Here is a 23,348-nt window from a genome sequence, read left to right as displayed (position 1 = left end):
CTCTAATTGTGAGGGATATTGTACCAAATCTCAATCTGTGGAAACTCTGCTGATGACAGTGGGAGCACAGATGGAATAATAATAATTATTATTATTATTAATAATAATAATAATAATAATAATAATATGTGGATGTGAGGATGTGAATAATATCAATCAGAATGGGAATAAATGTGATTCCGTAGATAACATAATGAGATAATAAGTGGTTGACACACTCAGGTACCTGAGTATTATTATAGAAATAGTAAAAGAACATTTTACTATTACTAAACACCTGCTGTTGAGTACTAGAAGAAATTAAAAGGCAGGTAAAATCTGAAGCCAGTACATTTTTAATGGGTTTGAACACTAATTAAAGGCTAGTGGACTCTGTGAGGCCCAGCACTAAAGAGCCGGACCAGAAATGACGAGTGTACTGTTCTTAGGCTTTGCTTCTGCTCTAACCTTCAGCAGATGTGTCAGCTTGTGGCTTCATCACCTAGGTGATGAAGGTGAGGGACATGGAACCTCCTGTTTCCAGACATTTCAGTGTCCCAATTAGGCAGTTCTAACTCTTAAATATGTCTAAATGTGTAGTTTGTGAGTCTGCATGAGGTCAAGAAAATTCTCAAAAAATCAGGTCAGTTTGACCAGCACCGTCTGCCTCTCTCTGCTGGTGGCAGCTGTAGTTTTATCTCGTCTTGTTTTTTACTTTATTTTTTGCGCAATTAAGTGAGTGTACCAGACATGCATCACAAAAATACAGAGCTTTCTTTTATGGAGATTCATACCAATATCAGCTCCTTGATGAACCCAGAGCAGAATGGCACCTTAGAGAGTGTGAGCTATTGTGCTTTGAAAACCGCATGATCCCCTCTCTCCACTCCCAGTGTCTTGACAGATAACAGCAAGACTAGCCACGACTTTCAAGTCAAGAGAGTTTGATCTCGAGCATGTTTGTACAGTATATGATGCATGATCTCGAATAAGTGTGTATGCGTGTACATGATCTCGAACAAGTGTGTATGCGTGTACATGATCTCGAACAAGTGTGTATGTGGGTACATGATCTCGAGCACATGTGTATGCGTGTACATGATCTCGAGGAGGTGTGTATGCATGTGCATGATCTCGAGCAGGTGTGTATGCGTGTATATGATCTCGAGCATGTGTGTATGCGTGTACATGATCTCGAGCACGTGTGTATGCGTGTACATGATCTCGAGCAGGTGTGTATGCATGTACATGATCTCGAGCACGTGTGTATGCGTGTACATGATCTCGAGCACGTGTGTATGCGTGTACATGATCTCGAGCAGGTGTGTATGCGTGTGCATGATCTCGAACACGTGTGTATGCGTTTACATGATCTCAAGCACGTGTGTATGCGTGTGCATGATCTTGAGCACGTGTGTATGCGTGTACATGATCTCGAGCACGTGTGTATTTGTGTGCATGTCTGTCCTTTTTTTTCAATTTCTGAACTGTCTTACTGAATCAAAAATATTTTCATATTTTTTGAGATGTGTATATTTCTGTATATGGCAATACTTGGCATTTACATAAATAACATTTCAGTTTTTCCTGATTAAAAAGAGTACAAGTGTCCAACCATGATAAGAGTGTCACAAAGAACCATGTCTGCCACTGTGTCTAATGTCTGGGGTGTTTATCGATATATGTACTTGACTGATCTTGTGTTCTCATGCACCCATTAGACGTCATCTTACATTGCTGAAGTACAGTTCCCATTCTGAAGAATAGAAGTACAAAAATCCCTGGATGTCGTACTTGTCCAGTCCCATTGGTTGCATCCTTCTCAACAAGAACAATCCCACAATTCTTCACTTCTCCAATTTGTTCTTGGGAAAAAGTTACCAAAACACTCTTGCCGAGAACACAAGTAGGCTCTTTGCATTCTTGGTATTGATAAACACCCCTAGTCTTCAAACAGCTCCTCTACCCTCCCCCTTCAAAAAGGCTTTTCTGTGTTACTCCACCGGAACAAATATCTGCCAGACAAAAGAAAATAATGGTGGAGTGACAGGTAGCTCATCCAAATAGATCCCTGCAAGGCAGGAAGGAAATGCTTCTGGAAAGTCGTGCTCCATACAAAACATCAGCACAATAGGACTGTGATAAATGTCAGAAAGTGTGCTATTTCTGCTTTTTGAGATCCTATAAAGTTGAAAGACCCTGAATTAGTGTTGAGAAATCTGTGGGGCAGAGCGCAGATGAAGCAAAAGGCCAAAGTTTTGAGCTGAGCATGCTTTGCTCTGCTTTGATATTCTGAGCTGTGTACGAGTATCTCCCATGACGATATAATGTTTTGATCTATGTTTCTCCCAGAATGCTTTGCTCTATCATAATATTCTAACTGCTCATATCCCCAGGATACCTTCTCCCCAACTGCTTGTAGATGGGTCTTTTTTTCTGTATTTTTCCCATTGTTTATCTGGGTCTACTCTTGCATGAAGGAGTGGATTCCTCAGTGGGCATGTCCTGGCATTAGAAGCACTCTGTCTGGCAAAATGGTAGCAAGAGGTCAGATGCACAGATGTTGTACAGAGTGCAGCATCAGCTGTTCTGTTGGTTGGGGTCAGAACAGTCAGGCAAGGATTTTGGCTTCTACCACAGAGTCTGTGCTGCACTTCGGCTGTGTAGCGTATCATGAGGAAAAGTCAGCTGTCTGTCTGACAGTTTCACTTACACCAGGGTTCTTTCAAGAAGTTGATCAATGCAAAAGTTCTCAGTGTGGGATTTCTTTTCTGACATTTTAAGTAATCTTTATTAATAAAAAAAAGGGACATATGCTCTATTCACACAAGAGTGTTTCCTTAAATCTTTAACGGTGGCTCTGAAAACCCAGACATTTTCAAAATACTTCAGATCCTCCCCCTTTTCCTCCTCATCCACCTCACAGAAACCATCCTTATTTCTCTGAGAGTTTTTTTTTTTTTTAAGTATTGAAATCATTTTTATAATATGGCAGCACAGAGAGAGCGAGCGAGAGGAAGTAAAGAGAGAGGGAGCGGTATTTCTGTAAGGAGCGGAAGCATACGAGAGCGTCTGTAGTGAAGCTGGATCCTCTGCCCTCTGTGCTGGAGTCTTCCTGGGGGCGCGGGGGCGCGGGGGGGGGGGGGGGGGGAGGGAGTGATGAAAGCCTCCAGGTTGTAGGCCAGTGAGTTACATAGTTTAATGGCTGAGAAAGTGAATCTTAACATGAGCCAGTTATTAAGCCAATTTGCCTGGAACAGCACAGTATTAAAGGGTTTAAGAAAATGAGAGCGTTACAGGCGCCATGGAAGAAGCATTGAGCCAACATAAACCATTATCTGATTCCCCTGTTGTCAGATAAACAGTTTCTTCTCGACAAAATGTAACAGATTGGGCGGCTGTTGCCTCACACCTCTGGGACCAGGGTTCAAGTCTCCACCATGGCTCCATGTGTGTGGAGTGTGCATGTTCTCCCCGTGGTTGATGTCCTGGTTTGTTCCTTGCCTTTTGCCCATAAGCTCCAGACCCCATGTGACCCCGAACATGTGGTTACAGAAAATGAAACAGAAGGACTGTAGTACTACGTTTTGCCTGTACAGAGAAGCACAGGGCACAAGGCAGGGGGATGTTCTAGACCACTGTTTATCAACCCGGTCCTCAGGGACCCCCACGCAGTCCACATTTTTGCTCCAATCCATCAACTGTTTGGCAGGGAGCAAAAATGTGGACTGTCTGGGGGTCTCCGAGGACCAGACTGAGAAACGCTGTCGTAGACTGGATGCCAATTCACTGCAGGGCAGCTGTGCTGTCTTTATAAAAATGTTCTGAACAATAATAAAAGTCATCTAATAAATCCATCCATCTATTTTCTGCACCCACTTTTTACTATTCAGGGTCGCGGGGGTCCGGAGCTTATTGCAGAAGCTACAGGCGCAAGGCATGAAATAACCCAGGATGGGGCACCAACCCATCGCAGTTGATAAAAGTCAAAGTCATTTAATAAAAGAATAAAGGTCATTTAGCAAATGCATTTCACTAAAAACACTGGATGAATAGATTTATATGAAATGTTTGCACTGATAGAGTGACTGGAAGCTGAGACCCACCTAGCACACCATGTGCACCTTAGGAGCTGCAGCTGTGCTCACCTGGGTTTGACGTCACAATTAGCCTCGAAATTGAATCAGCGTGGCAGTTTTGTGAGGGTTTAAGGCAAAGGCAGAGGAAGAGGGGCTGTGCAGCCAGAGCCTGCCCTCCTAGATATGCCACCTTAATGTCCTGGTACTGCCACCCCGCGTCAGCGTGCGCGTCCTGATGCACTCAGCTTCCCAGGCCTGACTGCTGGAGAGCCAGCCAGTCATTTGTGTGCATTCCCCTGGACCAGAGTGAGGGATTTACTTGATGGAAAGGGCCCTGGGCCTTTTGATCTCCCTCTGAAATGTGACAAATGTCTGCAGCGCTTTAATGCCATTATATGTGCTAAAATACGGAATCCAGGCTGGGTTTTTTTAGCACTGCCAGTTGGGAGGGACTCAAAAGTGGCATTAGTCATTGTGAATGTCTTAGCAGTCACTTTCAGCAAGGGGCCAGCTTGGATGAAATACTACTAAGAGATAAAGCCAAAGGAAAGGCTGGATGCGAGAAGGTGAAATGGATGCTTACTGCTGTAGCCTTAAGATGCTTATTTTTTTGATTATTGGCCTCAATTGATGACTGCTTGATATTGTGAGTAAGACGTTAATTTTAAGGGATTTTGGGATTACAGTTGGATTTGCGGGATGATTCTTTTGGGGTCTTCAGGGCCTGAGAATCGTGGTATTCAATGAGAGAGAGGGGAACCCAAGGTGAACATCTCCAAATGTTCCTCCTGAAGCGTGCTCCATGCTCACAATCACAGCTGCTTTGGTCCCCTTCCAAACTTTGTATGGATGATGGGGCACGATGAAGGTCGCAGTGTTCCCAGCCCTGATATATGGTACGGGTTGGGCTCGCTCATCACGGGGTAAACTCAGAACGAGGCGTCCCTGTAGCTTGACACCCTTACTAATGTTTCTCAGCAGGAGAGGTCACAGAAAAAGCTTGGTACACCTGGGAGCGGCAGGTGAGAGAGATGTAGGAGTGGGGAGATTAATCAGTCAGTTGTTCCTGAGCACAGAAGTGCCTCGCGGCCCAGATGTTTGGGTTTGGTGGGCTGTCATCCAGCGTAACTGTTGAGATTAAACCAAATTCGGTAAAAACAGAATAGTAGTTTTGCAAGATATGGGTCAGGTACCTATATGTAGCTCGGGGAGTCATAACATAGTGGTTCAAGGAGCCGCACTGTAGGCTCACACCACCACAGTTTTGGGTGTGACTCCTGCAATTGTGTGTCTCTTAATTAAGCACAATTTTTGTGACTTTTGAGTTATGGACTGCTATCGCACCCAGGGCCTGCCCATGTTTTGTGCCTCACGTTGCCTAGATTAGACTTCAAGGTCCCATTGCATTGGATGAAGAGACATAGAAAATGGACAAATGCTTTTACGGGTAATAAGCATCTGCAGAGTTTATGTGAAACTTACAATTTATCAGGCTTTCTATCTTTTAAGCCACTGTGACCCTATACTTAATATGCAGTTATGGAATATGGACGGATGTGTCATGGATGGCCATTGAGCCAATAAATGACAGCACAAACAAGCAAGAGAGTTAGATGAAGCTAAGTGAGAGCTGGGTCAATCCCCACGTCTTTAATCTCTGACATAGAAGCTGATTCATCTCTTTGGTGGACAAACGATGGGCTATTGCTTGGAGACCATGTGCTTACTTGATATGTGTCTATTTCTCTCTAGAGTCCTCAACCAGCTACTGTCCCTATCAGACAGGGAAAATAAATCTGGGCAAAATTAAACCACACAAAGATCCTTAAATTGTCCTCCTTGTCTCTTTGTGGTTAGTCATTGTGGATCAAGGGTCCAGATCTATGGAAACCGCAGCTAAATGGTGAAGCCAATATACATTTGTACTTGTCTCCATCTGTTTCTTCTCAGTACATGTGAAACAGGCACTTTTTTGACAGGCAGTCTTACCACAGGTCTGTTTGTTTTCACGTGAGTTTGTCCAGATCCGTTCCTGAAGTAACTGGACTAAAGTCTCTGTCATGTTACGGTTCTCATCACCTGATGTTGTTGAAAAAGGTTTTTTTTTTTCTTTTTAATAACACATGGGTAACTTTCTGTCCCACGGGCCTTTTACCGTCTCTGGGTTTTTAATAGAATGAGGCATCTTGCTGGAGTTGCTGATCGGAGACCACGCTGGGCACCTGGCTGAGGTGCATTTGCCGATTACGATGCTTCTCGCTGTGAGGTCGCTAGTTTGGCTTCGCACCTCAATCCCGCCCAGACATAAGAGAAAGACTGAAGATTCAGTCCATTTGGCTTGTCGCTTTATTGATGGAGAGAACAATTCCTCCGTTTTCATAATTTGTGGCATTTTCACGCAGATGTTGGGGGCCACCTGGGTTCCCTTCGGTTACAGGTGTCCTTCCTGTCAGGGACTGTGGTTTGCTGGTGTCCTTAGTAGCTTCAGCACTCTGTTGAAATGGGAGCCCGGGCTGTATGTGACTCAGTGACCGTTTCGGAAATCTTTGTGGACAATGATACCATTTAGTGAACCTTCCCTCCTGTCTGACTGACACTTCAGCCGATGTTTAGGTAAAATGTAAAATGATGGGAATCTGAGTTCGTTCCTTTCTGTAGGGACAGATGATAAGAAAACACTGTTCAGAGACGGAGAGTAAAAAGCCTCACAAACGCATGGTTTTAAGACACTGAAATGTGTTTGTTAGTTATCACTGTCAGATGTGGCATGAAAGACATCATCGGCTACATGACATCGAGAGTTGATAAGAGGTCCCCTCAAAACAAATAAACAAATGTGTGTGTGTGTGTGTTCTCAGGGAAGGTGCTGAACACGGACTTACGCCATTACCTCAGCCTTCAGTTCCAGAAGGGCTCTCTGGACCACAAGCTGCAGCAGACTATTCGGGACAACCTGTACCTGCGCACGATCCCCTGTGAGTGACACCTTCTCCTGGAATACCTCGTCCTTCATTTGAACCCCAGTATCCATCACCCTGGGATATCTCATAGCAATTTTTATGTTTTGTCCATTTCAATTTTTGCTGGTTTCTCATTGGTGGATATTGAACAACCAGTTATTTAATACTGATCTGAAGTCAACCATTGGACAGGTATCCCAGGCATGTGAAACCACATTTAATGCCTTTAAACATGGTATAACAGTAGATGCATTCAAAAGCAGTGTTTATTCCCCTCAGTGCTGTGTCTAAGTATAATCTCCACCCTAAGCCTTCATCTTAACGGAGCAGTATTGGCAGTACAAAGTAAAAACACCTTTCCCCCATTTTACCCCCACCCTCTCCATGTTCGCTCTCTGTTCCCCACCCTGCTCTCATTGTTCTCTATGTGTCTGTGTGTCTTTCCGTCATAGGAAATTCACCCCACCCCCTTCCCCCCTGTGTTTCCATAGAAGCCAGTGAGCCACATTCAATTTATTTGCCTTTTAAAAAGGCAGAGAGCAAGCCATGCCGTTCTCTATTAAAGGCATTATGTAGATGTACCTCATTTGCTATTTCGGCTCTTCGTACACTTTTGTTTATTTGTGACTTTCAGGCCCAAAGAAAAACAACCAAGTCTGAGGCTGGTGTCTCAGGCACGTTAACCAGCTAACTGGCCACAGTGCTAGTTGGTTTAAGATGCTTCTCCTTCCATGAGTGTTTACTGCACCTTTCGTCGGCTATCTTGAGCTGGATGCCGCAAAGAACATTGTAAAGGCCGACTTGAATGGTGGAATTACAATTAGGTGGTGTTTATTTTGCAAGGACTCAGCCTATCAGCTGTGGGGTTTTATGTTTGAGTTGTCAGACAGTTAAAAAAAAGGTACTTTGGATCAGACAAATGTTGTATAAACTGATGCTTTTCTCTGAGTTAATGTGGTTTTTAGAGACAAGGCCTACATTTCTTAGACCTGTACTTGTTAATCTCACAGTTTTAAATGCAGGGTTTTCAGTTTTGCTTTTGCTAAGGGACTATTGGTGTAGGTTCTGCTCAAGGGGAGGTTTGTCCTCAAGGATGTCTTTCATAGCAGGGCCGCGATGGTTGCTTTTGTCCGGTCCAATCTGTCACAGGCCCTGGCAGAGCATGAAGTCGGACAGGCAGAGGTGGCGTTGAAGGATTTAAAAGGGGAATGAAGCATCCCTGGTTTGCGGCCTTGGGGTAGGCTGTGGCACAGGCCTGGAATCGGAGAACCACAAAGCTACTGACTCTCCTCAGCAAGTCACATACAAAACAACAAGAGCATTTCAGAGCTCTGTTTGGACAATGAACAAGCACATCTGAATACCATCAAAAACAGCCTGCGGCATAATTCAGTTTCAGGATGTCTTTGTTTCTATCCCAAATTCAGCTGCTGAAAAAAAATTCTTTTGAGGATACTGAGGGCTGGTGCAGTACCTCTTGTCATCGATGAGTGGTGCAATACCTGAAAACTGGTGCCATCCCACGTGCCTGGCCATTGAAAGCCAAATTACTGCATTGTACTCTTTGCATAATAGGTGCCTGTTCTATGCTAGTTATGGCTTTTTATGGGGGAGAATAACTTTGCTTCTATAGTAAGCTAACAAAAGCTCAGCGGGGCTGGCTGAAGAAGGATCAGGGGCGTGGTTAAACCGGCCATCTCTCCCATAACCAAATGTGCGATAACTTAAAGAGGACCCCCAGAGTTCTGATGCTGATTGTCGCATTCAGACTGAAAGTACTCCTGAATACTGCCGGATACTTCATGCAGCCCTCTCTATCTCTCTGTCTCCCTCTCCCTCTCTCTTTCTCTTTCACGCACACGTCTGCAGTTCTGTCTTCAGTAGCACTTCCCACTGATAACGACTGAAATGTTTTCAACCTTTTTAGTTTAATAAAAAAAGCAGATGAAGAAATATATTTGTTTATTGGAAATGTCTCCATATCTTTTTCATATCGTACTGTGAGTGTCGGGACATTTCCTCACATAAGACCTTTGCACCCACATATAAACACCCCGGGCAAAGTACGTCAGAAATATTAAATTAAAAATGCCAGCCTTGTCTGGATTATTGTGTGTGTGTTTGTGTGCTAGCGACTCAAATTGTTTAATTTGTATGTAGGGCTCCATTTCTGTAGCATGCGGTGACCCTGTTCCATCATGTGATTTTTTATAAGCTTCCCGTAATTAAAACTCCACCTACTCCTTCATACTCTGGATTTTTAAGCATATCCTGCAGAGTATCATGCTAGATCTTTCACACTTAACTTTATGCTTTATCTATAAATGTATAAAAGCAGATTTAAGCATTCGGAAATGTTCACAGTCCATCCATGAAGTTCCAAAACTAGGCACAGCGTGGAAGTAGAAACGCCTGATACTCGACAGTTACTCTCAATAATAGGTGTCTCTGTCATCTCTGATATATATATATATATATATATATATATATATATATATATATATATATATATATATATAGAAAAGTTGCGGAGATATTCTATCTTAGTCTGACGGAACTCAGGCATGATTCTCCCAAAGAAGCTACAGTACTTGTTTGTCCTAATCTGGCCTGCTGATCAGTTGTCTTTTACTTTCTTTCTGTGATGTTCTCTCAAAGATATCAAAATCTTGCAATGTCAGAGATATCTAGACTCATTGCCAAAAAAGGGTAAAAGTTCAGTATCAGCCTTGATAGGTGCTCTTCATAACAATTTGTTTTTCATAATAACTATCTTCCTTGCTTGTTTTTTTCACATCATTTTTTTGGTGCTGTGCTGTAGTGCTAGATTAACAGTTTTTAGAACCTGAGAATTTTCATAGACAAAACAACTTTAGCTATATTAGGTAGTGACAAGCTGTCACAACAATGCTCTGTGAAAACACATTTGTTGGCTTTCACGACTGGAGTCTAAAACCTGAACTAGGCTGCCCATCCAAAATGACAGGTCTTCAGCCTAGTGGTCTTTGGGCAGCAACTCGCAGGGCGGAGGTAAGCAGCAAGAGACTCTAGTGCAGCTCGTCGAAAAACAAAGGAAGAGGAATCAGGAGATGATAAGCAGGAAATGAGTCTTAAAGACAAAACACAAGACAACCAGAATAAACTGAAACACAAGACACCGGTTTCCCAGCACATCAACTGAGGAATTCTGGATCATGTAGTGCACAAGCATGGTAACAAGATGCTACCGGCTAACCAGGGCCATACAACTTGAGACAAGACACCCGGAAGCTCAGAAACAAGATGCCAGACTTGCAAACTCGGTGGCAATATTGGCAACCCCAAACAAAATCTGAAAATAATATAAAAACTAAGGCCCCATAAATCTAGAAGTTCATCTCCAAACCAAACCAAGCACTGGGCTTTACACTCAAAGGCTAATAGCCATGATTGAGCAGGATCTAAACAGGATTCAGAACCAGCTACCATTGGCTCAGTACAAGATCGCATGGACCTTACTCAATTTCCTGATTACAAATACAGCACTGATGTAACACAAGCATGCATAAACAGGGGTAGTAAATGGAAGATACTGGGTGTTGGACTTATGAGTGTGTAGTTTGTGAAGCATCTAGAACAGCTGCAAGAACAAAAACACGATTATACCCATTGACCTGCAGCGTCGTTTGTAAAAGGGTTACTTAGCTATCACATTTATTCCAATGGAGAAATTTAGGTTGAGTACCAGCTCAAGAGTGTAGCAGTAAGACCTTTATGGATTTGAAGCTGCAAGCATTAAGTCCCACATAAAGGCCTATATTTTGGGTCTGTGAAGGTCAGGTTTGACATTCCAGCCTCTGGCCTGTCCTCAGCTCAACATGACTGGCTCCTGATTTCTACACCTCTGTGTTTGATTAACAGGTACCACAAGACAGCCAAGAGATGGGGAAGTGCCTGGAGTAGACTACAGCTTCATCAGTGTAGGGGAGTTCCACGTCCTAGAGGATAGCGGACTGCTTCTAGAGAGTGGCACCTATGATGGTATGGCCCATTTTTGCTAACATTTTCTGGACAGCCTCCTAGTTTCAGCTTCACACTTTCCCAGTCCTTGACCCCCATATTTTCCACTTGAAACTGTAGCAAAGATTGTGTTTGTGTTGATGAGCCCATTAAACCAGGTGTTCATCATATCTAACACACAGATTATTAATAAAGTCCCTCCTGGAAATGTTGGCACCTCCATGTGCCATTTGAATGGATGAGAGTCCAGGTCCTTGGGAAAACTTGACGATTTAGTGTTGAGGATCGCAACTCAGGGCTAGTGGTGCTGGTTAAGAGACACAACAGAAAGAGGAATATTGCACCAGAACGATAACTTGTTTTCTGTTGTTCGGAAGGAAATTACACAATCTCTCATTGAGACAAGATAATCGAGCCACGGTAATAGCTGTGTGTTCCTTCCTTAGGCGGTGGGAGAGTGGGAGTGTATTTCTTCCCCTATATTTGGTAATTAAATATACATAATGCATCCAGGAAACAGCAGGATCTACATCGAAAAACATCTATTCTATGAAAATCTTTAAAAATGATATTTTCTCATCATGTACCTCTTCTAGGCTTTTAACGTCTCTTCCTCACTTGAGTCAGGAAAGTACTACTTTGCTTTGTTCTTAAAACCATTACTAAGAGCAGTGTTAGAATGATTCTGATGTTTTTACTGGTCATGTAGCAGAGGTAAGCAGTTCCAGGACCCTGTAACATGTCTGCCCTATTTCTGTTACTGTTTCATGAAGTCATAGGTAACTGAAGACTTTTCTTGCAAAGTATCTGTAAAGAGGGAACCGCACTAGATGAGTTATGCACATTGATAATGCTATATTTCTTCAATGCTTTTATAGTTCATATCTCTCTGTTAGAAAATGGACCCAATGGATACTGTAACATCCTTGGCCCAGATGAAACATCTCAGATAACCTCTCAGAGCCATACATTTTAAATATCTCTGGTACTCAGAGTCTTTAAGGGTCAGCAAGGTTTAACAGACCATAACGGAGGAAAAACCCAATTACAGTCAAGAAAAATCTAATCACAGGCAAGAAAAACCCAATCACAGCTAAGAAGGACCCAGTCAGAGGCAAGAAATGCCTAATCACAACCAAGAAAGACTCTACCACGACTATGGAAAACCTAATCACAAGCATGAAAAACTCAACCGTACCTTAGAAAGTCCCAATACAGCAGAGAAAGGCCAAGATCCATAAACTGATCTGACATGTCTTGTGAGATCCAGCAGAAATCTGAGAGGGGTAGCATCATGCTGCTGTAACTAGGTGCTTTTTAGTCCCTGAGTTTTCTGATTTAAAAAATAAGAATATTTATATTGTTTAATTTAACAGGCACATTGGTCCAAAGCAGTGAACATGTGAGGAGACCTTGGGAGCAGATACAGTAGGAGTTGGGGTTAAGAGCCTCGCTCTGGAGCTCAGCAGTGATATGATTTCTCTTCTGCTATGGGCAATTTCCCACACATGGGCAGAGTTTCCTAGCGCAATACGCTAAACACTGCCCAATTATACAAAGCAGCCTCATGTATAACTAACACAGAATGACAAATAGAAAATGGCATCTATCAAGCAAATAGCTCGCCGTAGGCTCAGGCGTCACAGTCAAAGAAGGGCTGTCATATCCAATCAGCTGACCACGTTTAAACCCTGACGAGGTAGCCAATCCAATCCGGGTGCGATGAGCTTTATTACCTGATGTATATATAGGAACAGGACTGCTGATCAATTGCCTTGGTAATGAGAGAAATTATGCAGGCTGATGTATCACGTCACTGGAAGAATGTTGTGATTGTCTCTCTGTAACAGGGCCGGCTCTCACCCTAGGCGAGATTCCGCTGAGCCCTCGTCTACCCCAGGAGCAGCAGAAAATTTATTTCATCCATTCATGTATATTAAAAAACATTTCAGTAGCACAGGGAATCTTGCTGAAAACTAGGTAGCTCACGACCTGTTTCACAGGAAAAGTGCTGAAATATTAAAACTAATATAAACATGTGGAATGTCACAGAATGAAGCCTAATTTTTTTCACTCGCTTTTTGCGTTCCCCTACTCAAACGGCACCCTAGACGACTGCCCACGTCGCCTATGTACGGTTCAGTATAGGTCTTTGTGCTCGTTTTAAAGCACAAATGCACAGGTATTGTGATTCTTTGCATTTGTCTGTTTTCCTTTATGTGTCACTTTTCTCCATTTCTTATTTTTCTGGATTTCCTTTATGTTAGTGAGTTTGGCTGTGGTTGCCACAGACATGTGTGTGTGTGTGTGTGTGTGTGGATTTTGTTTATATTACATTGTGGGCACCAACTGTCCCCCACAAAGTGATAAAAACATGTTATTTTGACATTGTGGGGACCATTTTTCAGATCCCCACAAAGATGTGTGAATGCAATCAAAAAAATTAAAATTCCAAAACTCATATATATATATATTTTTTTTTGTTTAGGGTTTTGTAGGGGTTGATGTCATCATGTTGGGATTAGAGTTTTCCCCATAGAAATGAATGGAGAGTCCCCTCAAAGATATAAATACAAACCTGTGTGTGTATGTATGTGTGTGAGCGCCTATGAGAAACCAGTCGGATCATGTATTTATGAGCAGAGTCATCGCATAGCTGCTAGCATATGTGACAACACCAGGGGATGGATGCTAAGCCAATTTCAGAATTCTGACGCCGCATTGATTTCTCGAAGATTAAAGTGACAAACAACATAACGACCCCGCTTTGACGAGCCTTGTTCTGTTCCTCTCCGTGGTGCTAATGTACATTCGTCATGGGCTGCGAGCCGACTGTCTGCGCGTAATTAATCACGCATTAGCAGCACTGCTAATGTCACCTGTGGCCGGGGACAGGCGCAAATTAAAGAGGCGCATGAGTCTTTTATCTCGACTGCTGCACCCGCAGTAATCTAATGAAGCTGTCGGTGGGGGGAAAATGACAAGAGTGGCATCAACACAGAAATAAAAAGCACTAACATGCTTTTTGGAATCCGTAGTGCCACCAAGGGGGGTGGGGGGGAGACGAGGTGTTTTTTACTTCATGTATCTGCCCACACCTCTGCTTGGACCGGTATACCTATTATGTAAAGTAAAATCCCATTATATTGGACTTGCTTATAACGGAATATCGTGTATAACGGACGAGGTCCGCTGGTCCCGGCCGTGCGCCTTTAAGAACATGCAGAAGAAGCATATTATTTAGCGCATATAATGGAATTTGGTCTCTAGGGCCGCTTTTAGCTGTAGTTTTGTTCGGCTATAATGGATATTCGGGCCCCGCCTACAAAGGGCCTGCCGTGCCGGTGATATCCAGCGCAGATACGTAGGATTATTAATAGTCACGCGTCTGGTCAGGTAAAGTTGGATTACTACATGTACAATATAATAATCTATACCACAAGTGTGTCTGCTGGGGTGTGGCATGAGTAAATGGTGTCCTGTAGGTATGTTCTGGGCTTACAGCAACTCTTGATATAACGGACTGTTCTGCCTGGTCTCTTGAAGTCTGTTATAACTGGATTTTATTGTAGTATGTAGGAATAGTGGCTGATGCAAGCCTTTGGTTCTGTGGGAAGCTTTAATGATGATTAACACCACCTTATTTATTGTGATTAATTAACTCATTCATTCACATCTTTGAAGGTGTGGACACCTTCTGTTTCTTAGCAGCTTTGGCATCTGAACAATATTGTTTATTTTTCACAGCTTGATATAACTGGAGAGAGTTCATGATTCTGCACAGTTTGACAGGTGTTAGCATGCTGGGACCAGGACAGCAGGGGAGCCTTGGTCCCTCATGAAGGTTGCCACTCGTGGGAGAGTGAAGTCACCTGCGATCAGGAAGTGTGAAATGTGGCCACTTCAGACAACGAATCGGTAGAAAAACAAGAAACTTTGAAGATGCTGACTTTGGGAAAGTCCTTGAAGTCCCTCCTTTAAAATAACACACTGGCTTCTTCTTAAAACCGAAGATTCAACTCAAAGACCAAAGGTCTCTCAAAAGACCAGGGCAACTCGACAGCTTCTGTAGGCAAAAATGAAGCTGGGTTTTTGCTTTAATTAATTGGTGTGAAAATATGAAATTCCCAAATGGAGCCTTTTCCTCCTGTTTAATTAGGCTTCGCTAAAACGATGACCCAAAGACTGTAATTACATACAGTATGTGTTAGAACGAATGGAGCATTTGCAAAGATGGCATTCATTAAAGGATTCACTCCTTTCCTTGGATTCTGGACACATTCATTCAACTAAGCATTTCAATGTTTGTAGGCTGTACAAACATTTCACATTTATTTGTAGGTAACAAACCATTTTTTCATCACAAACCAAGACAGCGAAACCATTTGTGAGTATAATAAGGTTCAAGGGTTTTATTGCACTGAAGGAACATTCAATTTTATATATAGAGAAATAATATGCATTATATTAAATAATTACAAGATTAATAAGTCTATTGTACATTTAAATGGACGGCTGTCTTTCTGATTGTAGATGATAGAATAGCGATCCCAGTGTGGTTTACAAAGATGAGGTACTTCATTCAAACACAACTCAGACATGGATGAAACAAAAGGGACCATGAGGGGTCAAACCGAAGGCAGGAAGGGTTGGGTGAGGACAAACACAAGGAGAGGAACCGCAAAGCAAAACCTTCTACTACAAGTGCAGAAATACTGGGAAGTCGTACAAACAAGCTCCACAATGACCGACCAAAGAACAGAGCAAGGGCGAGTGTATATATATATACACACACACAGAGACACACACAAGTAACGGTGGCAGTAAACCAAACACTATGGCTAGAGCTAACAAGGATCAGGTGTGGGTCATTAACAAAAGGCTCAAACACTAGGAATGGGATGACCAGCAGCACCTGCTGGCCAAGTAGGGAAACGACAGAGAGGACTCAGCAGGAACTGATCCTGACATACTTGGGCATGAATGTTGTGAATGGATGTTGTGAATGAAACCTTCATTTATGACTTTGATGTTGAGATTTTCCTCTTTGTATGTTTCTTTGTATGGCACCAGTTCAGAAACCCATGTCGGCAACTAGGTGTGGAATCATAGTGGATGACGGAAATCAAAGGAGGCTGCTGTTTTTTTCCCAGGCAATTACTATGGCACCCCAAAGCCCCCAGCTGAAGCAGGTGCTACACAGCCCGACCTGGTGGACCAGGTTCTGTTTGAAGAGGACTTCAGTAGTGAGGTGCAACGGAAACGCACCACCTCTGTCAGCAAGATGGAGCGCAAGGATAGCACCGCCCCCGAGGAGGAGGACGAAGATGAGAGGCCGTCCATACTAAACGGCCTTGCAGGTGGGTGGACCCTCGTGTTCCTTGTTGGTCCTGGGTCCTTAAGGTGTTTTAAAGCCAGGGAAGGTGAAGAGCCACCTCTGCCTACCTCGGTTCATTCGTCTCTCTTCATCTCCTCAGTCCAAATTCAGGTTCAGCCTTGCCAAAGTATAATGAGTACAATGTATAATGTACTTTCATCTCATATATATGAGCTTCATGAAGGACACTCTAATTCTTTTGAGTATTGCTACTCATGGTTATAGGAGATGTTAATATTAGAGGTTGACCGATATGGATTTTTCAGTGGCTGATGCTGATGCTGATTTTTTGAGGGGTGGGTGGAGCCGATGAGGCTGATTTTATGTAGAAAAATAACGAATGAGTAAAACAACTTTAACTTAAAATTTTACAATAACATACAAAAACAATAATATTTTAAATATTAATCACACTTTAAACAACGTTATGCAGCAATTTAAAAATAATAGAAAATAAAAACAATAATTTAACCACATTTGCTGCTATCACTTTGTCATTTCATGGTTCAATTTATAGCAAAAGTAAGGAAACAATGTTAAGAAATTTTGATCGTTCTCGTTTTTATTACGTAAACTCGATATTACATAAACTGCAGGAATTTAGAACTCTTACCTTCGGTTGTTGCGCAGGTTCACTACTGTAGGTGCCGATAAACTACACTACAACACTGATGAAGTGAGTGTTCCACACAGGCTTTGCATCAGTCCTGCACACCCACGCGCAGCCATCTCTATATCAGCCATGTAGTCTGATTAATTGGATGATACCGATTGCCATAAAATGCTTAAAAATCTGCCGTTTTTTTTCCCCTGGCTGTTCAGTCGGTTTGCCGCTAGTTAGTATTTTACACAGCTAGCTCCACATATTCTGGCTTCTCTTCTGAAACTGAATGTCTGCATATCTTAGATCACCAAGAAGGAGCTGACTGGAGGAAGAGGGTGCCCGATTACAGCCAGCCCAGCAGCAGGACAGACCTCCGCTCTTGGAACTCCCTGTCCAGAGATGACAGCTTGGAACCTCTCCCCAAAAACTGGGAGATGGCCTACACTGATACGGGGATGGTTTACTTCATCGAGTGAGTCAAGAGATGGAGGGCAGAATATGAGGTTTAGCACTGCCATTTTGACGAAAGAGTGAAACTGTTGTGCCTCGTAGAGCCTGGCGGTATTTTCCCCTACAGCAAACCTGATAACATTCCTGTATAGTTTATATTATACATCCCCTGCATTGCACAGCCACTGCATCTTACATCCTCTGTGCTGCACATCCCCTGCGATGTACAGTCACTATATTCTACATCCGCTATGTCGTACATCCACTGCATTATACAGTCATTACATCTTACTTCCTCTATGTCATGCATGCACTGCATTGTACAGTCGTTACATCCTGTGCCCATTATGTTGTACATCCCCTGCATTGTTTAATCGTTACATGCTGCATTCTCTGTCATATATCCACTGCATTGTTCAGTCATCACATCCTATATCCGCTATGTTGTGCATCCCCTGCATTGTACGGCCACTATATTCTGCATCCTCTATGTCATACATCCACTGCATTGTTCAGTCATCACATCCTATATCCGCCATGTTGTACATCCCCTGCATTGTACGGCCACTATATTCTGCATCCTCTATGTCATACATCCACTGCATTGTTCAGTCATTACATCCTATATCCGCTATGTTGTACATCCCCTGCATTGTACGGCCACTATATTCTACATCCTCTATGTCATACATCCACTGCATTGTTCAGTCATCACATCCTATATCCGCTATGTTGTACATCCCCTGCATTGTACGGCCACTATATCCTACATCCTCTGTGTCATGCATCCACTACATTGTTCAGTCATCACATCCCATGTCTCCTATGTTGTACATCCCTGGAGTAATGCAGTCGTTTCACCCTACGTCCGCTATGTCGTACATCCCCCGCATTGTACAGTTCTGTTACACTCTGTGTGCCCTACTGTACATTCATCTGCTACGCTCAAAATCTCCTACAGTATATTGCATATTTGCTAATCCGTTTATTTTTACAGTCTCTTATTATGCTGCTTGATTAAATTATCTATAGTGATAAACATTGGATCTCAGTACAACATTTCCAGTATCTATGCGTTTGTGGTCAAAGGTGTCAATTTATCCAAGTCAGTCATGTGGGACCTCCTGTCACCGTTCAAGGGGGGCACCGTGCTTCCTCTAGGATTTTAACTTTGGGGTACTGAGGCTTCCCTTGGCAGCCTCCCATCAAAAACAATCCTTCAATCTTTGAGTAAGACTCCGCCATGCTTAAAATCACTCTGCAGGAAATAGTTAGTGATAAACAGAGGAGAAGGGAGCACTCTTGTATTCCCAGGACATAACAATGATTGCAGTAAATCTATTACCATTGGTATCCAAATGGTATTGCACTTCATTCACAAAGCAAATTAATTCAAAGAGGGATTTTTTGGATAATGCATTACCCTTGTGGCAGCTGGCTACCGAAAACAGTGTGTAAATGTTTTCTTAACTAGTTGGGAGCAGGAACCTAAACGATCCAGGTGGTAAACCCTACGGAAGGGTAACACAGGTGGGTGGTGGGGGTCGTGTCCTGCCTGCTGGCTTTCTCACTTGTAAGCCATGTCTCATCGTGTTTCCCCCCCAGCCACAACACCAAGACCACCACCTGGCTGGACCCCCGACTGGCCAAGAAGGCCAAGCCCCCCGAGAAGTGTGAGGACGGAGGTGAGACATCAGCGCGCCAGCATTAGCAGCCACTGACAGGCACATTAGAGGCACGGTCTTCCTTCTGTAACACAGTATGGAGTCCTTGCTCTGCATGAGAAGCTCTTTGGTCTCTGTCAGAACACAACATGCTTGCCAAGCTGTAATGTTTATTACACTTTCCACCACAGCTGACTTAACCATAAGTAATTCACACGTTTTTTTTTGTACATGAATGAATGCAGTAGTTATATACCAAACATGCTTTTAAACATATTTTCTGTTCATGTCATATGTGTTGAACGTGAAAATTTAGCTCCGTGCCTCCTGAAATATATGGGACCGGAATCCATTTCTGGGAGACAAGTGATTTTTTTTCTGCTCAAACACCACTTTCTTGCCTCAGTACCTTCTTCTGTTCTCCGCAGAGCTTCCATATGGTTGGGAGGAAATTGATGATCCGCAGTACGGAACCTACTATGTAGAGTGAGTCCCATTGCATCATCCCAATGCCTATAATGGCGCTTTTCACTGCCGCCAAGAACCAATCCATACCCGAGCTGAAGCTCAAATTGATGATTTTCCATTAAATTGTACAATTAATTATACAAGTCGTACCCGACCCATCCCGCAGAGATACCGTTGATATGCCTCGATATATACATGGAATATTCGAAATAAAAAAGGGCATATTCTGTATGTTATTCATTATTGGTAATATCACATGGTGACATATCATGTACCCCTGATGACTCAAATTTACAGCCTCCTACTTGAAAAACTACTATAGAAACGGCTGAATGGAATCGATTCATAATGAAAATTTATGCAAGTTAATGCAAATTCTGCTAACATAAGACAGCGATTCTCACAGACGTGCTAGTGGTAATTAGCACATAATAAATCATGATATACACTGTGTGAAGAGTAAACAAACTTCACTTCATTTTTACATCACTGTCTCTCTCCAAACACAGCGACGGTTTTACCGAGCCGACTCTTCTACAGTGGGAAACAGAAGTGAGCTGGAACAGTGCTGTAACTAGTGTCTCTTCATGGTATGGCTTGGGTACGGTGTGGTTCTCATACGCCAGTGGAAAAGCTCCCTAAGTGTATATGCACAACAGGGGCAAAAAGCTAAATGCTCGTGGTTGGAAAAAGGAACTAAAAACTGCTAATAAGTGCTAATGGTTACTAACAGGTGCTAACAGCGGCTAACGGGTGCAAACAGCGGCTAATGGGTGCTAGCAGCGGCTAACAGGTGCTAATAGCGGCTAATGGGTGCTAACAGCTGCTAATTGCTAAACTACACGTGGTAGGTCATGCTCATAGATCACTAACTGATCTCATTAGTTCCCAAGGATGAGGAATCACTCATCACAGTTGTTTTTAATTAGCAAAATTGTAATGAGCTTAGCTTTACCATACTGTCCCTGCCTCGTTCGTCTGTCATCTGTCATAGGAATTTTATCTGTTGCTTGCTTGTTATGGTTATTTGTGTTTGACCACGTTCTTCATACCCTGCCCTGAATTTCATTGGTCACTTATTTCATTATCGGTGTCACATTTCCCTCAAACATATTTATTGCAGTTTCGGGGGGGAGGGGGGCAAAGTTGCTCACAATCAGTAGTTATGCTTCCTCAGAAGCAGATGTGTAATGCAACTAGTCATGTGAATTTTTGTCTCTGATTCTACATGTTTCACTTTCAGTTTTTTATTAATGGAATAAGACCAGTTTTTCTCATGCAGCTATACACAGCCTCAGAAAAAAAATGAGACCACAGCATAATTTTTTGTTTCACTCATTTCTAAATTTATGGGTGTGAGTCCGTGAATTTATATATATATATATTGCAAACTGCAGCCCTAATTTTCATCAACGGGGGGCTTCTTCCTTGCTTTATGGAACTTCAGTCCTGCTTCTAGCAGCCTGATATGAACTGTCCTAGCAGTGCACTTCACACCTGCACTTAATGTTCCCCATTCCTTTTGAAGATCATTTGATGTCATCCTACGATTCATGAGAAAATGTCGGATAAATTAACTGTCATCTCTGGCATTAGAAAGTGGCTTCCACCCTCTACCTGGCTGGTTTCTGGTCAATCCCAGTGTCTCCTGCTTCACCTTGTTCTGAGTTTAGATTAGACATCGTAGATTGCTCTAATTCAAGAGTCAATAAAAAAATCTTGATGTGTGTATTTGTGTGTAAGTGTATATTCAGCTCTCTGAAATCTCTCCCTGCTTCTTACTCTTATAGCCACATTAACCAGAAAACCCAGTTTGAGAACCCAGTCCTGGAGGCCAAGAAGAAATTGAGACAAGAGGCTTCCACTGCTTCCCCCCTCCAGCAGGGTGCGCCACTGCCAGCAGGTTGTAGTCTTCTCAGTATACATTTGCATGATAGTGATCACATTGTTGCAGATCCTGTTATCTGACTGAAGATAAACCCTAATTTTTAAAAAGATTTGTATTTTTTTAATCATTTCAAAACTTTATAGCTGGGTAAAAACAGTTAAACAATACTGATATAAACTGATAAAAGAAGTGGAAGTGGATTTTGCATGTTCCGGAGACCTATAGCGTTGGATTGGTCTTTCTAAATTGCCAGTAGTATGAGAGTGCATCAGTTTGTGCTCTGTGATGGACTTGATGGACTGCTGTCTCCTTGTCCAGTCCTTCCTGGGACAATGTCTTTACTCATCATGACTGCAGTACTGCAGTGTTTCTCAATCCTGTCCTTGGGGACCCACAGACACTCCGGGAGTTGGGAGGAAGCAAAAATGTGAACTGTTCTGTAGGGAGCTGGGAGGGAGCAAAAATGTGGACTGTCCTGTAGGGAGCTGGGAGGGAGCAAAAATGTGGACTGTCCTATAGGGAGCTGGGAGGGAGCAAAAATGTAGCCCAGCTGTGGGTTCCCGGGGACCAGATTGGGAAACACTGCGGCACTGAATGAAAGGTATGAAAGAGTGATGGATAAATAATCATAAAATTGTCTATCGGCCAAACAAAAACTTTGTGGTTGATGACTCAAATCTTTGAGTTTTGTTCTGTTTGCGGAAAAGTTTTGATTGGCAAACGAAGAGGCTTCTGTCTGCCATCAGTGTTATTTGTAGGCGATGATGCGGTTGTCATGGTAGCGCTGACCAGGGCATCCCCACTGATTCTGCAGCATATGGCCGGAGGCGAGGTGGGGGAGGGGCGTTTCAGCATACTGTCTGGCACCTGATTGCAGGAGAATACATACTGTAAGAGGTGCGCTAATGAGGAGATAGACGTCGACTGTGTCTTTACAAAAAAAAAAAAAAACTGCTTTCACTTCATCATGAATGCCATTTTTAATTACCATTTGAAACCACTGAATCCGAGGGTGAAATCCATTCCTGGGAGAATATGACCTCACTGATTAGATTGCTTTTCTAAATGAGTTTTTCCATCCTATTCCATGTACTGTTATGTATAGTACTTTTTGCATGCGTGTGTGACAGAAATGCATGTACACACACACACACACACACACACACACACACACACATACATGTCTGTACTTATATGTTTGTGGGGACCATCCATTCATTTCTATGAGAAAAGCCCCAATCCCAACAATGATAACCTTAACCCCTACCCAGCCCTAACCATAAACTTAAGCAACCAAACAAGACTTTTGGAATATGTAGTTTTTTTATTGCAGTCACAGATTTTTATAAAATTCGGTTTCCCCTTGAAAAAATTGTCCCCACAAGGTCAATCTAATGGGTTTTTAATCACATTGTGGAGACATTTGGTCGCCAAAATTTAACATATACATAAGCAACACAAACACACACACACATTTGTATTCATATCTTTGTTTGCACCGTAGATTCATTTCCATGGGCGAAACCCTAATCCCAACAATGATAACCCTAACCCCTACCCAGCCCTAACCTTAATGATAAATAATGAAACAAAAGACTTTTGATGCTGTTATTTTTCTAATTGCATTCACAGATTTTTATAAAATTGGGTTTCCCCTTGTGGGGATGACCGCTGGTCTGACTTTGTGTAGAGCGAGCAGTAGCTCAGGGAGTCCCCAATGAGGCACATTACCTGCATTATGAGGGAGCCTCAGTTACAGCACTGTGGTCATGTGGCGCGATTCCCTGAGAGTGATCCAGCTCACTGGATCCTCATTGCTGGAGTCCCCAATGAGGCACATTACCTGCATTGTGAGGGAGAGCCATTTATGACACCTCGGC

General features: G+C 42.8%; 1 protein-coding gene across 5 annotated transcripts in view; it reads left to right on the top strand.

The window, feature by feature from the left end:
* Positions 1-23,348, top strand: part of LOC125747881 (membrane-associated guanylate kinase, WW and PDZ domain-containing protein 3-like) — a 107,242-nt gene that overhangs the window by 58,479 nt on the left and 25,415 nt on the right. For 4 of the 5 annotated variants that reach the window (XM_049023449.1, XM_049023447.1, XM_049023451.1 and 1 more), the window contains 8 exons: positions 6,917-7,033; positions 10,919-11,038; positions 16,171-16,377; positions 17,302-17,470; positions 19,054-19,133; positions 19,541-19,598; positions 20,090-20,170; positions 21,371-21,483. In XM_049023449.1, coding sequence (XP_048879406.1) covers positions 6,917-7,033; positions 10,919-11,038; positions 16,171-16,377; positions 17,302-17,470; positions 19,054-19,133; positions 19,541-19,598; positions 20,090-20,170; positions 21,371-21,483 — 945 coding nt within the window. The remainder of the gene's footprint in view (positions 1-6,916; positions 7,034-10,918; positions 11,039-16,170; positions 16,378-17,301; positions 17,471-19,053; positions 19,134-19,540; positions 19,599-20,089; positions 20,171-21,370; positions 21,484-23,348) is intronic. The other variant, XM_049023448.1, reaches the window with a different exon arrangement.

This window comes from Brienomyrus brachyistius, chromosome 8, assembly GCF_023856365.1.
Source record: "Brienomyrus brachyistius isolate T26 chromosome 8, BBRACH_0.4, whole genome shotgun sequence".
NCBI classification, from domain to species: Eukaryota; Metazoa; Chordata; class Actinopteri; order Osteoglossiformes; family Mormyridae; genus Brienomyrus; species Brienomyrus brachyistius.
This window is presented reverse-complemented; position numbering and strand designations above follow the sequence as displayed.